Raw genomic sequence first — 16,977 nt, forward strand, 5'->3', positions numbered from 1 at the left:
ATAATTTGTTTGTTGTGAAATGTTGAAAACTTGGAAAAAAAAACGCTGCATTACATCCAAAAGGCAATCGATTGAGCGAGCCACAGGTTGGCGCATGCGCTGAATAACTTTTCCGCGTACTGAGCCGAACTTCCTCATTGAGCGTGCTAACAGCAGAGAACTCGACAGTCTTGCGACGATTGTGACTGAAACAGCACAGCGCGTTTCTTTTCGCTTTATCCGCCAGCCTCACAAATGTCGAAGCCTCCTCCCAAACCAGCCAAGCCAGGTAAGACCAAAACTACGAGGACATGTTGTTTAAACTTAACCTAAACTTGTGACGTGTTTATACGAGGACAACGCACCTTGTTGGCGTTAAACAGTTAATGGGCGGGCGCTCAACACTCCTCCACGGGCTCGGTTGATTTCTGTTGTTTGTCTGTGAAACCTTGTTTGGCTAATAGAAAGACAGGTCTTAAACTTTAATTGGAAGCCGTGTCGCTTTATCGCTAGCCCTGCCAGGACCGCGTTGGAGTTATTGAAAGCGCTTTCTGGCCATTCAATACACTGACGGGGCCATCCAGCTCTTACCAGCAGGCCTCTGTCACTTCCCTATTTCCATCACTCATGCAAAGAGAGCACCGCGAGTCAGTGGCTTTGGGTGAATAGGTGATAAGTCTGCGTGGTCAGTGACATCAGCTCTACTTCCTCCTTGCTCGGATTATTCTGGTAACCTCTTCCCAAACCTTACTTACCAACGTTAGAGCACGTCATAGCGTTTGCATTTACCTACGCACTGTGTCAGTGCAACAGGTGTACACAAGCAGCCTGTGTAGGAAGGAGAGGCGATATTCAGCTTAATAGGTATCCTTTGTTCAAAGCAATTACACAGATCTCCTGGTGCATATGTTTGAGGCTAAAAGTGAAACTGACTTCTCCCTCAATAAACTTGTAATGCTGTGGCAAGTGTTTTTTGAATTTCTATTTACTAAATAAAGTGTAAAATTTCATCGATCATGGTTGTAAGTACAGCATATGTGCACCTGTGATGAAATTTTAAGGCAGCGTGATGAGAGGGAGGCAGAAAATTGTACTTTAATGTGATAAAAAACAACTTTTGATTTATTGTTGTAATCATTTTTGAGCATTTCGTTCGTGCCCATGCTGCACTCTACTGCGCTGGTCTACCCATATTGAAATTGGGTGACTATTAATGTTTCTATGATTTGTAAAACTTTGGGATGTACAGAAAAACATTTAAATGTCCACAATGTCAAATCAAAGCTTTCTAAAGGAAAAAGTCAATTTCTTTACATCTTCTAGCCCAGGGCTGCCCAATCCCAGTCCTCGAGAGCTACTATCCTGCAGCTTTTAGATGCATCCGTACTCCAACACAGCTGAATCAAATGGTTTGATTACCTCTTCAGCATGCCATCATGTTTGGCAAAGGCCTGATAACAAGCCATTCATTTGATTCGGGTGTGTGGGAACAAGGATGCATCTAAAAGCTGCAGGACGGTAGCTCTCGAGGACCGGGATTGGGCACCCCTGTTCTAGCCAATGGTTTCTGCAGTAGTGTTGGCTAATTGCACCTAGTACACTATTCTCATCTTATGAATTAAATGTGGACGCAGGTAAATGCAGATGTTTGGGAGAAAAAAAAATCTCCATCTCACAGATGGGGAGAGAAGCATAAAATAACCTTCCTCGTGTGTGAAGTTAAAGGTGTTTATGTCTACAAACATGCTGACACAGCAAACACAGGCGCATCTCTTTACCCGCATGAAACACAATCTTTTGCGCTCCTCACAGTCCTTGACGAATCAGTCACAATGCCTCACCTGGCTGTAGGTGAGATCGCCTGTCAGTGACAGGTGGCAGGCCGGTGGGGCTCGTGCAGGAGTAAACGATCCATCCTGCTAAAGCTATTTTATCCAGATTCAGGATTGGTTTTCTGTAACTTTCCCTTTGGTGGATGTGCTCGGTGGATGTGCTCAGTGTCTGTGCATGAATTGGCTTTGGAGGAAAAAAAAAAAAAACATTGGCAAGTGTTTGTAGCCATGTGTGACCAAATAGCACCCCGAGGTATGCGTTCAGCTTGAACAAGAGCTAGCATGTTTTCTTTGGTTTTTTTGGTTGGTTGTTTTTTGCACCCACTTAGCCACATTTTTACAAGAAGGTTATGATTCTGTTTTTAAGGTATGTGCAGTTTAACAGAGGCAGCCCTGTGCAAACTCTGGTTTAGCAGATTAGAAGTTTAGATTACGTTGTTAAACTGAGCACTGAACATGACTGAGGGATCACATAACCACCATGACCAGACATGCTTTTTCAGAAGAGCTGCTGCAATAAAGTAAAATGTACAAAAAAAACACATAACTGGAATTCATTAAAAAGCTCACACAGTAATAGATGAAACATATACTGTCATTGCTTTGCTCATGTTAAGGCACAAATTTTCTTCTTTGTTTATTCATTAGATTTCTTTTTATCTTATTGTGTGCCCAGGGTTTAAAATGTAGCAAGAATTTAATTGAGCCAGCACAGGCCCTCAGTATGGGTCTGCAAAGCAGACGTGCTTACTGTGTTTGAACAGAGCTGGACTTGTGCGGCAGCTCAGCCCCCATCAATCTGAGACACCGAGGCAGTGTGTTCACTAAACAGAAATCCTGAGTAACAGCACAGGCAGAGGGGATTTACAGAGTCCAGCGGTTAGGCCTGTGAAGTAAAGAGATCAGGAACGATGGACTCTAACTGGCCTTTGCATTTAAACATAAGACAGTGAATCAGTCACCTTGTGTTTAGTTGTGGTGAACACCTTTAACATATAACTGTTAGACAGTTGACACTGTGATAATCTTTCAAGTTAAAGCTGAAAGGATTGATAAAATAACCAAATAAAGGCATGATTGAAGATATCAGATATGCACCAATAGTGGGGCGGACGCATATTTTTTTCACTGGGTTTATTATTAAAAGCATATTATTAACATCTGTCTCCAATTTAAAACAAAAAATGGGTGTGTCAAAATTTTAAAAGGAAGTCCAAATTACGCTTATCTACCAGTCGATGCAAATCACAGGAAATTCTTTAACTTTGCAGGAGAGCATATTTATCCTGGTTTTGTTAACCAAAACAGGGTCGCTATTTGAGGGCTGAGTGTAACCAGCTCAGTAGTCTGTTTAGTAAACTTTGTGTCTATGTTGTAAACAACACAGCAGACTATATGTAACCTTACGTTAATGCCCAGAAACGGGCAGTTAGTTGAAATATAAAATGTTTATATCAAGTATTTAAATACGTTTTGAAAGCTTGACCATGGCTGTTCAAGCTTTTGATGTAGTTTAGCAGTTGACTAAAGCCACAGCATAGTAGCAACTCAGCAGCAGAGCTCAACCTCAAGTTTGAGCTACCAGTGGCCCCGAGTGCAGCTACACACAACAACCACTCACACTGTTGATGCTGTTTTTTGTGCCTGTTGTACGTGTTGAAATGTCTTTTTGTTTACATAATAGATAACGTCTCACCTTTGATTTGTGCACTTGAGAAAAGAGAGTAGTTTACCACATTAGAAGCTGCCTTCTGCACGCACTCACCTGTATACTCACTGGACTGAAACTAGCTGGGTGTTCTGCGGGGCTTAACCAGGAGTGGTTTCACCTCACTTTTGTTTGTCACAGAGTGCGCACACATATTGTGTCTAACATCTAGTCTGTTTTTGTCTTCACTAGGCCAAGTCAAGGTTTTCAGAGCTTTGTTCACCTTCGACCCACGGACAGTAAGAGTTTTTTCTTTGTTGAGATTAATTCTTTTTCTTTTTACTTTCATAACTTTATTCTGATCATCAATTAATCTTAGCGTTTCTCACAAGGTTAGGATGCTAGGGATGGGGTAATGCCTGAACTGTGTTTCAGCTGGAAATATACGACATAACCAGAGAATCCTTTTAACCCTATGCCATAACCTGATATGCACCTCCCAGGAAGTGTAACTACACTTTGAGTAAACGCAGCCTGCAATGACTTTGAATGGTGTGGAAGGCTGTGGTGTAGGGTTAAGAGTAGTTTCCAGTTAGTTCGTAAGAGGCAGCTAGAAGATGGTGATGATGACAAGGCAGGGGAATCAAAACAAAGTCCCAAAATCGGAATATTTGATCATAAAATCTTAATTATACTTAAATATTAGAAGATTTTATTTATACTAATATATCAATACACTCCTCCACTGGTCCTGTCTAGGCTGTCGGCCAAAACAATATTAACAGTACTTCAAACCAGTGGCTCTGGTGGGTGGGCATCAGGAAGGGCCAGTCACATTTCAGTAGGGAGTACCATCCCACCACTCTGCACGCTTCCTGCAGCTCAGAGCAGGTGTCTTGAGCAGAAGGACTGCTGTTTCAAGCTGTAATTCATGATGATGTAGGTGGATTGTATCAATCTCTGTGATAAGATCTCACTGGGGAAGTGGTTAACTGATATCGAGCATCACCACAATGGTAACCTAGACAGGAAGGTAGCAAGTACGTGAAGCTAAATTCGGGAAGGGTGGGGCCAGCTTGTTAGCAATGACTGAACTTTCAAAGTAAGAGTGAAGGAATGACTCTCTGGTAAATTAGCATCAGAAGGTGTCATTTTTTTCAGACTTACTAAGAAAAAATTAATAACCTACTAAACATACTATAAAAGGTAATTCTGTTCATGTGGGCATAGCTACGTCCACACGAACAGAACTGAATCAGCTCTTTGGGATTTCCTTAAATGAATGATTGCACATGCATTGAGTAGGGGTGCAACGATACACAAAATTCACGGTTCGGTTCGATACTTTGGTGTCACGGTTCGATATTTTTTCGATACAAAAAAAATGTTCATGCCTTTTTAATTTGTCATTTATTAAAATTATAAATATATATTTTAACTCAAAAGTACAGTTTTTAAATTTAACCCTAACCCTTGTGCGTGTTTTTTATTTTGACAGCGAATGCGCACCTGTGGACCACTTATGTGCAGCCCTGGTTATTTAGCTCGTCATATTGCAGCCACAGAAATTCTTTTGTCCATGAAACCATAAAGCTGCACTTTCTTTTTGCCTTATAGTCTGATTTGTCATAACTTCTCCGTTTTGTGGTAAGCTTTTCTTTGGCTGTCACTTCTTCACCCTGACCTGTCTTATTTGGCTCAGCAGAACTAAAATATATATCTGTCTGTGAAGGTTCTCAGTCATCCAGGTCATCGTAGTCAAATATAAATCCTGCTGCTTTTACACACGCACTCACATAAGCTCAGCGATTCTCTGCGCGATCAACCTCTCACATGTTTAAGCTGCGGGAGATTTCACTTGTCATGTTTGCATAGTAAGCTAACAATTAATAAGACGATGTCAGAGGAATTGGTGCGCAAATTATCATCACTCACAGATCAGTGCTGTCGCTCTCTATACACAGTTCGCGCGATTGCAAAGTGAAAGCAAAAAAACAAGCGCAAATTCAAACGCGATTTCAATATGTCACATATTGACAGTGGCTCACCGATGCCAATGACATAATTACCCAGCTACATTTCCGAAAGAATGCAAAAGCATTGACATATATTTTTCCTTCCTACAATAGCCCGACTGGAAAAAATCGCTAGCCCCGGGACGTTGGGCTAGCGATATTGCGAGCCCTGTATCTGATTGAGGAATCACTCATCTTTGGAAAAGAGTTTATTACAGAGAAATGTCTCTTTCCAAAATAAAAGCTATACTATCCGCTTCTTCTGGGCTATATTCTCAGCAGCATAAGGAGAATCATGTGCTAACAGCTGTCTAAATGACTCGGCTAAAGTTAGTAGCATGCTTGTTGTTTTTGTCTTTGCACTAGGATGATGTCGGCGTAAATGTGCAGTCATATTCGTTGTGTTCCCACTAGTGCTTTCAGGTTAATCTCGTTGAAATGACCTTAACGCCACAACACGGCAAATCTCCGTTAACGAGCTACCGCCGATCGCCCCGTGCATGGGGCTAGACGGCCAACACGTTAACGAGCTAACTGCGCTAACACACTAGTTCCCACCCATGTAATTGAGCATTGCATGGCACATCCAACATACTGTTTTACTTTAGTCCATGACTCGCTTACCTTCAGGGTCATACGTCACATGAAAACCAAAATAATTCCAAACGCCAGATCTGAATGAGGGTGGGGGAGGTCCATGTTGTAAGGGGAGCTTAACTTCTGTCTCGCTAGCTTGCCCTGCGCTCTTCCTTCTGACGATGCTGTCTGTGTTGAGCGCTCAGTGAATCTGCGTTCGACTACTCCGCCTAGGCTGCACTGTCGACCCTAGGCGGAGTAGTCGAACGCAGATTCACTGAGCGCTCAACACAGACAGCATCGTCAGAAGGAAAGTTGATAAAATAAATTACAAATGTTGTATTGTTCGATACATATGCGTACCGAACCGAAAGCACTTTATCGAACGGTTCAATATCGATACGAATATCGTTGCACTCCTAGCATTGAGATACCAAACCTTTCCTCCAAGTAAGCGCTATACATGGGAAACACTTTGGCAGAAGTCGTCTAAACCACCGAATTGCAAACTGAGTTACCAGTTGCTTTCATGTTTTTCATGTGTTGGTCTAGATTTGGTTGCAGAAAAAAAGGGGGAGGCTGCTTAAAATACAACACAAATCTGACATTAGTGTTGAGGTCAGAAAAGTGTGAATGCCACATCCTGGGTCACTGATGGTTATAAATGGCCTGTACTTGTATAGAGCTTTACTTAGTCCCTAAGAACCCCAAAGGCTTCACACTACATTCAGTCATTCACCCATTCACACACACATTCACACACCGGTTATCAACTTGTAACAGTGTCTTTTTATTTTCTAGCCAGATGAGTTATATTTCGAAGAAGGAGACATCTTGTACATCTCTGACACAGTAAGTGGAAACCCTAGAAGCTACATCATGTAACAGCCATCTTTTATTCCACGGTTTTGTTTCCCATCGAGTTTTAATTTAACTTAGGTTTTTCTTCCTCTTTCTGTGGAATCATAATCTTGCTTTCTCTGCATTTTTTGCCTTCCTTTTGTGTTATTATTTTTCCATTTTTGCACCTCCCCCCACTTCAGTGTTGTATTGAAGCAGATTAATTTATTGCTTCATTTAGTTATTAGTTTATTTTGGTCTTTTCTTTCTTAACAAATACTTCTCTATTACTCAGAGTGACACTAACTGGTGGAAAGGGACATGTAGAGGAAGAACAGGATTAATTCCAAGTAACTATGGTGAGTACACATCTCAATTTCACAGTTAAATAGCAGATATATTAATGAGTACAGTACTATGCGGTGTAGCTCGTACAAAAACGATAGTTCTGTCCCTTAAGTTAATTTTCCATAATGCACTGATGCCCTTGTTTTGTTTTTCAGTGGCTGAGCAGGCAGAGTCTATCGACAATCCGATGCATGAGGCAGCCAAACGAGGTAGATGGCAATATTTCTACTAGTCTTTATTTGTTGCTCTTAATTCTTGGTTGAGGTGTGGCTGCATTTAGATACAGGAGGGTTTTTTTTAATCCTAAGACAGTTCTCTTTTGTCTGTCTGTGTGACTGTTATGACAGTGTTTCTGTTCCTGCTGAAAACCTGTACCACTGTTTACATTATTAGTAAAGTTCTCCATTTGACTCTCTGTGTTCGTTGCGTACATACTGGTTATTTAAACAGGCAATCTGAGCTGGCTGAGAGAATGTTTGGACAATAAAGTTGGAATAAACGGGCTGGATAAGGCTGGAAACACTGCCCTCTACTGGGGATGCCATGGGGGACATAAAGGTAAGAGTAAAGTAGTTTTTTGATGTCAGAGATTATGGATCAGCTACTTATTACATTTCAGAAATCTTAAATGTTGACAGACGCGCGCGCACGCACACACACACACACACACACACACACACACACACACACACAGGGAGCTCTGTTTCCAATGAAAAGTTAAGTACAAGAAAATAGGAACTTGTTCTTTGCCCTCCATTGTTTCTCCATTACTGTTAGGTAACATTTAACATGAAATCTCTTCTCTTGTATTTCTGTACCAGATGTGGTGGAGCTTTTGCTCACCCAGCCCAATGTGGAGCTCAACCAGCAGGTGAGGCAGGTTTAAAGTCACATTCAGAAATCAGAATTCAGAAGATTTGGAAGGAGTGTCAACAGTTTAACGTGTGTAAGGAAACTGATGTTATTCAACACCCAGTTTATCATGCTAGGAAAAACAGAGAAGAAACTGTTGTGGACAAAAAATTGATCAACAAAAAGTTCAGTGTGATGATGTCATGATTTCATAAACCTTGTGTGGTTTGGGTGAAAGTAGATCCTTGTCAGGGTGTTTGCCAGTAACAATCATGTTTTGTGTTTCAGAATAAACTCGGAGATACCCCACTGCACGCTGCCTCCTGGAAGGGTTACTCTGACATAGTGGAAATGCTGCTTAACAAGAGTGAGTATCCATCCATGTTGCTTTTTTGTGTTTAAAAGAATACATTGGTCAGCAGGGTCATCTTTGCTGTTTTGCTAGAAACTCTGCAGGGATGGACGGAAAGAAATCTCCTGAAATATTTTATGAAACTCTGAGATGGGAGCGTGTGGCTTCAGTTTGAGTAGACAATAAGTGACTGTGATCCACACATTAAAACAAAGTTTTTCATGAAAACAGGTTTCATCTTTATCAGTTTTCATTGGCTGTTGTATGTACTATGTACAAATTACACGTAAAGAAAAAAAATGCTGCCAGACATTAAAATATACATAGGTAGTTTAAGACAAGGAAACTGCCGTCAAAGTACTGACATTATAGAAACATAACTAAAATTACACATCCTGTTGGGCTGATTTAAAAAAAAAAAAAAAAAAAAAAAGTAGATCTTGCCACTTGAGGGTATTATTGAAGAAAAAGCCTGCATTTCCTGTTAAATCTACCCCGAGGCTCTGGATTACTCATACTCATAATTCTTCAGTTTGTATAACAAATAACGTCTTTTTAATCCAAGCAAAGGTGGGTGGCAAGATAGGCTTTCAAGTTAAAAGAAAAATTCTAGCTGCAGACCAGTCTGGATGTCAGGTGAAAATTTATGTTACTTATGTTTGTTTCAGATGCGAGAATAGACATCAGGAATAATGAGAACAAGTTGGCTGTGGACATGGCCACGAATGCCCAGTGTGCGTCACTTATCAAAAGGAGGCAGGGAGGCCGTAAGTAAAGCTGCTGTTACGGAGCAGCCACACAGCATTACCCTCACACAATCTCACATTCACACAGTCCCAGAAACTCTCTCTGCTCAGTTAGTGTAAGTTCAGCACCTACCACAAGAGTCACTTGTTGTAGTTACTGAGCTGATCACAGGAAAACTGAACTGAACTATATATATATATATTATATATTATATATATATTATTTATATATTATATTATATAATATATATATATATACAGATACAGACGGACAAAATGGTGGTGGCTAACCAACCGGACATAGTGGTGGTAGACAAACAGAAGAAGACGGCCGTAGTGATCGATGTAGCGGTTCCCAATGACAGCAATATCAGGAAGAAGGAACACGAGAAGCTGGAGAAATACCAAGGGCTCAGAGAAGAGCTCGAGAGGATGTGGAGGGTGAAGGTAACGGTGGTCCCCGTGGTAATCGGAGCACTAGGTGCGGTGACTCCCAAGCTAGGCGAGTGGCTCCAGCAGATCCCGGGAAAAACATCGGAGATCTCTGTCCAGAAGAGCGCAGTCCTGGGAACAGCTAAGATACTGCGCAGGACCCTCAAGCTCCCAGGCCTCTGGTAGAGGACCCGAGCTTGAAGGATAAACCGCCCGCAGGGGCGTGCTGGGTGTTTTTTTATTTATATATATATATATATATTTATTTATTAGGGGTGCAACGATATTCGTATCGATATTGAACCGTTCGATACAGTGCTTTCGGTTCGGTACGCATATGTATCGAACAATACAACATTTGTAATTTATTTTATCAACTTTCCTTCTGACGATGCTGTCTGTGTTGAGCGCTCAGTGAATCTGCGTTCGACTACTCCGCCTAGGCTGCACTGTCGAGCGCAGATCCACTGAGCGCTCAACACAGACAGCATAGTCAGGAGGAAGAGCGCAGGGCAAGCTAGCGAGACAGAAGTTAAGCTCTCCTTGCAAGATGGACCTCCCCCACCCTCATTCAGATCTGGCGTTTGGAATTATTTTGGTTTTCATGTGACGTATGACCCTGAAGGTAAGCGAGTCATGGACTAAAGTAAAACAGTATGTTGGATGTGCCATGCAATGCTTAATTACATTGGTGTGAACTAGTGTGTTAGCGCAGTTAGCTCGTTAACTTGTTGGCCGTCTAGCCCCATGCACAGGGCGATCGGCGGTAGCTCGTTAACGGAGATTTGCCGTGTTGTGGCGTTAAGGTCATTTCAACGAGATTAACCTGAAAGCACTAGTGGGAACACAACGAATATGACTGCACATTTACGCCGACATCATCCTAGTGCAAAGACAAAAACAACAAGCATGCTACTAACTTTAGCCAAGTCATTTAGACAGCTGTTAGCACGTGATTCTCCTTATGCTGCTGAGAATATAGCCCAGAAGAAGCGGATAGTATAGCTTTTATTTTGGAAAGAGACATTTCTCTGTAATAAACTCTCTTTTCCAAAGATGAGTGATTCCTCAATCAGATACAGGGCTTGCAAAATCGCTAGCCCGACGTCCCGGAGCTAGCGATCTTTCCAGTCGGGCTACAAAAATCTCTCTGCCCTGCCCGTCGGGCTATTGTAGGAAAAATATATGTCAATGCTTTTGCATTCTTTCAGAAATGTAGCTGGGTAATTATGTCATTGGCATCGGTGAGCCACTGTCAATATGTGACATATTGAAATCGCGTTTGAATTTGCGCTTGTTTTTTTGCTTTCACTTTGCAATGACAGCACTGATCTGTGAGTGATGATAATTTGTGCACCAATTCCTCTGACATCGTCTTATTAATCGTTAGCTTACTATGCAAACATGACAAGTGAAATCTCCCGCAGCAAGCTTAAACATGTGAGAGGTTGATCGCGCAGAGAATCGCTGAGCTTATGTGAGTCGTGTGTAAAAGTAGCAGTATATATATTTTAGTTCTGCTGAGCCAAATAAGACAGGTCAGGGTGAAGAAGTGACAGCCAAAGAAAAGCTTACCACAAAACGGAGAAGTTATGACAAATGAGACTATAAGGCAAAAAGAAAGTGCAGCTTTATGGTTTCATGGACAAAAGAATTTCTGTGGCTGCAATATGACGAGCTAAATAACCAGGGCTGCACATAAGTGGTCCGCAGGTGCGCATTCGCTGTCAAAATAAAAAACGCGCACAAGGGTTAGGGTTAAATTTAAAAACTGTACTTTTGAGTTAAAATATATATTTATAATTTTAATAAATGAAATATTAAAAAGGCATGAACATTTTTTTGTATCGAAAAAATATCGAACCGTGACACCAAAGTACCGAACCGAACCGTGAATTTTGTGTATCGTTGCACCCCTAATATTAATATATATATATATATATATATATATATATATATATAAAAAATATTATTATTATTTCCCCCCCCCCCCCCCCATTCGTCAGTTGAGGAAAGACATGAAGTGTACAGAGATGATGCAGTTACACATAATATGTAAAAATAGTGCAGTATGTTTGTCATTAACTATCCATTTCCTGTGTTGCAGAAACCACCCGCATACACAGCAATGCTGAAGAGTATTTGGACGATGAGGACTCTGACTGAGCTGGCCCCATTAAACCATTACCTCTGTCTTCCATTGGGTTTGGGGCTCGTGATCCTTGCAGAGTCTTATTACAGGACCTAAAGTGGAATTGCTGTGTAACTGTAACTTCATTTTAGTTCAGTTATTTTGTTCAAACACCTCACTCCTCTGCCCTCAGCCTCACTTCAGTGCGAGTCTCTGAGCTTTGAATTAGTGTGTTTTACAGTTGGCCTGCTTTTTCTACCCCGAGTGGATTTCCACACGTGGGGGATTTGTCTTGGAGGATCGATTGTGGGCTGAAGGGCAGAGTATATGTAGTAGCAGAAAAGGGACCAAAACTCTTAGAAACACATTCCAAACATACAGCTTATGTTTAACCTATTAAAGTGCCAATGCAGATTAAACATTGATCTGGTGTGTTTCTACTTAAGTTTTTCAAGCTCCACTTAAATTGCTGAACTACAAACATGAGCAGAAGGAATTGGAAACACATTACCACAACTACAAACCTTTATGTACATTAGGAAGACTATTAAACATGTATTTAGCTCCAACATTTCCCCCCTAATAGATTTCCCCACATATATTCTCAACACTTAAATTATGCATGCAACCGATGTGCATAAATGGGCTTAATGTGGCCGGAGTATGTGTAAGCATCTCATCTAGCAGTAAACTCACTTGTTGAACTCTATACTGCTTGTGTTTTTATAACATTTCCACCGCTGTTAAGAGCCTGCTTTCAGCTCACTGTAATTAAAAATAATATTCCTCATGTAAACTAAACATTACTCTGAACTCTTTCAAGCTTTTGATTTCCATCTTGTGAGCATATTTCTGGTTTTATTGCTGCTTTCCAACAGATTGAGGGGGAAAAGTGCCTTAAATGTAAATTCGTGCGAGTGTTTGCGGTTGTTTTTCTCTTCTTCAGTGTGAACATGTTTGTCTTCAGAGGTTATGAATTTCTTAAGAGGACTGTTCAGGATTTCTGTCTGCTCTTTCTTCAATCTCAAATAAAGATTTTTTTTTTTAACTTATAATGTACACTGAATGGATATTTTTGAAAGAAAATAGAGAAATGTGCCTTGACAGAAGCAGTGCAGTGGGATTATGTACTTACTGACCACTTTATTGGGTACACTTGTTCAGCTTTAACACAGGTATCAAATCCTTCAGTCACACGGCAGCAACTCTGCATGTAGACACGGTCTGCATTCACACTGAGCATCACAACGGGGAAGAAACTTTGAATGTGGCTCAATCATGCAGTTCGGAAAAGTGTGGGGGATAATTTATTAGCCTATGACCAACTGAGCATCATTTAAACACTACAGCCTAAGTATTATTATTAATAAATTGTTGAACGTTATGTGTACCTGTCTTCTGATGGTTGCTCAACACAGTATGTAGTGGAACGGGAGATTCACGTTATGGATTTGCGGCACCAGCTGTACGATATCATCATCTGAAAATGGACCAAAATCTCCGAGGGATGTTTCTGGCAACTTATGAACCACATGATGAATTAGGGCAACTCAGAAGGCAAAAGGGTGTCCAACTATGTACGGTACTAAGGCATACTCAAAGTGAGCAGTGAGTGTAATTAACTACTCATAGCCTCTCATCCAAACAAATTCCTCTCATTACTAAATGCACATGTGAAAACATGTAATAAGGTTGTAAACTCTAATAATTATAATAATCCAATAAAGAACATGTTCCAAAAAGTTTCCTCAGACCAACATAAATAAATTCATAAAAGTTAAAGATTTCCTTTATTACAAAGTCGGCATGTTGATGACATTCCACAAAGGCAAAAAATACAAGAACCCAAAAATACAGCAAGTCTTTGATGAGGGATTCATGCTACATGACTGCAGGACCAGAGAAACTAATAGGACAGGTAGAGCAGAACCAGGACATCGTGTTCTTCCTCAGTTTCCTCCTGATATAGTAAGAACTTTGTTTTTCTACATCCATTCAATGCCAAATGCAAAAATAAATAAATAAACCAAACAGTTACTGAACATGTTTCCTATACAGCAGAAGAAAGGGAAGCAACTGCTTTTATTTAATCAAGAGCTGAAAAAGAAAATTCTTCTTTTTTTGAATGAGTTGGTTCTTTTTTGTATTCTTTTAGGACTTGATTATTCTTTGCTGGGACAACGTTTTTGCTTTTTTTTTTAAAGAAATGTTGTCCTTTTTCCTTATATAAAATTATGAAACTAATTTATCTTCATTCAGCAGACAAGGAAGAGCAGATGAAAACTAGATTTTACCTAATATTTAATAAAATATTTCTGCAGCTGAGTGGTAAAAGAATGTAGTCTCTTTGAAAAAAATCTACCCAGCAGGATGTTTAGTAACACCGAGCAGCAAACAGCATGTAAATGGTGTCTCAGCAGGACTGCGCTTCACTCCTAGAACTATCAATATAAAGATGCATGCCTTGACTTCACAGTAAAAAACTGGTAATAAATACACGGCTCACTGTCAGGTAGCAAAAGATACAAATGATGCTATCTGTGGATTCCACATTATCTGTGGAAGCCATTAAAGAAGCTCTGATTGACCTCCAGAGATACAAAGAAGGTTCTTCATAGTGAACCACACACAGAGGCATACATATATGTATATATTTATAAATTAATTACACAGGTTCACACAGTCAAATAAAAAAAAAAACCCAAATCATGTCCACTCTTTTCAAGAAGCTCTAGAAATTCTGCAGGATTTAAAGTAGCAGTACTTGTAAGACTTACTAAAACACACTTTTCATCTCTCTTTTTAAAGCAAGGGTGTCAAACTTATGGTCCACAGGCCAGAACCAGCCTGCCAAAGGATCCAATCAGGCTTGTTGCATAACTTTTCCAAGTGTGAAATTTGCAAAGAAGACATTAATTTTAGGTTGTCATTTTCTTTTGCACCGGTAAGCAAAACGTTCTGAATAAACAATGATGAAAGTGTTATTGTCCATCTGAATCATCATTAGTCTGAATGTGGAAAAACAACCATTTTTCTTAAAGATGTTTCAGTTTGCGCATCATCAGTTTTATAAATAGATCATTAGCAATAACCTGAATGTACTGAAACTGCTCTTCACAAAAAGAAAGGGGAACAATTAGTCAGAAGCTTCAGCGATGCAGGCGGCCCACTTGAGCTGTAAGTCACTTATGAGCAAAGATGAGTCTGATACCCTTGTTCTGAAAATGCAAAAACCACATTTCCTCATTTTCCGTGACGTTTCTGTCAGACTGCGGTTCAGGCCGTTACAGGCGACCAGTTGAGCCCATTGGTTACATAAATGGTCTACATTGTAGACTCTACAACACATAAAGCACCCTGTGTGAAGGGGAAACTAGGTTCTTAAACTTTTTTTTTTTTTTTTCAAAAACACATCAGATTCGAGACCTATTTTTTTACTTTTAGAGGCATCTGTGGGCAGAACTTGTTGCTGTGTAAACATACCCAGTGGAGCATTTTACAAACTAATCTAATCTTTCAGGTATTAGAAGAAAAAAAAAAATCTTTTTCCAAAGGACACTTTTTTTCTGCTAATATGGTGCTACTTTAATTTGTGTTGTCAAATCCATAACCTTCATATTTTCATATAAAAAAAACCCAGCAAATTACAGCCAGAAGCTTCTAATTCCTGTCAATTATTTCCAACTAAGTAAAGGATGGAGATGCCGCCCTTTCAAACAAGGCACATTTGAGTGTGAAACTTGAATAAGGCCTTTTTAAACACAAGCTGTGGTTATCATTAAGCTTTAAGGGGAACTGAAAGAAAGTGAAAATGATCCCACCCAATTGTCGACGCCACCTAAATTTGAATACAGACATAAAAAGGAAGACTTGCACTTTTTTGTTCGTATCAGTTTTAAACAGTGTGAAAAATATCAGCTTTCAACATGATTGCCATCTCCTGCCTCCAAAGAAATAAATATTAAGAAAAGCAGACATTTAGGCTGAAACTATGCTTTTTTTATGATAATGCAATGAGTTTAAAATCTGACCATGTCCCCCCAAAAAAGGGGAGAAAAAGTCAGAGAGCAGAGATGACAGTGATGATATATTGCACCAGTGTTTGCAAATTACTCAGAAGAAACACTTCTTTTTAATGAAGATCACATAGTTAATGCAGTAATCTTGACAAGAATTTATGTTCACAGAAAAAGTTCTGTAAAAGACTTCATCAAAGAATTATCTCAGGACAGACGAGGTTTTCCAAAACACAAAATAAACATTTCCAGCTGTTCAGCAAACTCAGTGTGGCCTCATTCAAACACCTTAAGAGGAACCCTTTCTCCAAACGCCTCTTTTAAAGGATATTATTGTTAGATATGAGTAGACCACAAGAGTCAAACAGTGTAGTGAAGATTTCACTCTGACCAGTCAACTAACAATATGACATTAATCACACCTTAAGGGTGAGGATGTGGGGACATTTCTGGGTATTCAAACCTCTGAAATGAAATGACATGAAACATGGAAGGCCTCTGATAAACAGTAATACTGACACATTAGATAAGTACGGTCTCAGTATGTACATGCATGGGGGGGGGGCATGATCACATTATAGCCCCTATTGCACATTCAGTTGAACATCAAGTTACAACACTGAAATCCAGTCCTTCCCCCCTGATCTGCTCTGGTCTAAGACCACACTGGACCAAAATCACCAGGGGGGTTTCTTTTGTGTGTGTGTTTCTTTGAGCTCAAGTAACAACCACTCCTGCTAGGAAAGAGTTCAAATATTAACTATGCAGGTCTAAATTCCAGCAGATACAACTGTGACGTGAAAGCAGCAGAGATTGTGTCAGTTTCACAGATAAACAACTTGAAATAAAACAGTGGACTCTCATCCAAACCATCAGAAATCAGAAAAACACACTGTTACTTTTATTAATGTTTTTGAAAGGGGAGGGGGATTTTTGGGGGGCTTTGAAAAAGTCTGAGAACGTCTTAACTAAAGCTCATAAAAAAGGTATTCAGATTTTATTTTTTTGGCTCAAACAATTTAATAACTAATAAATTTAGTTGGAAGAGAGGTACTGTGAAAAAAAATGAGCAAATCTGCCTCCATTTTTCTGATTTATGATGCCTTCTTTTACCCGCATTTCTGCTTCTCCCCAACCTCTAAACAACAAAGGTCGAGGGAAAGACGCACGAGACGACGGAAAACCCAAAGCTTCAGACCATTTCTCTCTA

At 40.0% G+C, this 16,977-nt stretch overlaps 1 protein-coding gene across 1 annotated transcript; it reads left to right on the forward strand.

Annotated features, from left to right (window-relative positions):
• The first annotated feature begins 129 nt into the window (after nt 1-129).
• Nucleotides 130-11,848, forward strand: ostf1 (osteoclast stimulating factor 1). Its single transcript, XM_085368462.1, has 10 exons — nt 130-268; nt 3,712-3,758; nt 6,852-6,902; nt 7,186-7,249; nt 7,394-7,447; nt 7,689-7,796; nt 8,060-8,109; nt 8,379-8,457; nt 9,111-9,209; nt 11,728-11,848. Exons 1-10 carry the CDS (start codon nt 235-237, stop codon nt 11,784-11,786), a joined length of 645 nt encoding a protein of 214 aa, XP_085224588.1. The 5' UTR covers nt 130-234; the 3' UTR covers nt 11,787-11,848.
• The last annotated feature ends 5,129 nt before the right edge of the window (nt 11,849-16,977 follow it).

This window comes from Diplotaxodon limnothrissa, linkage group LG12 (genome assembly GCF_057381915.1).
Source record: "Diplotaxodon limnothrissa isolate DT_005_m linkage group LG12, D_limnothrissa_male_GT1.1, whole genome shotgun sequence".
Taxonomy (NCBI): Eukaryota; Metazoa; Chordata; class Actinopteri; order Cichliformes; family Cichlidae; genus Diplotaxodon; species Diplotaxodon limnothrissa.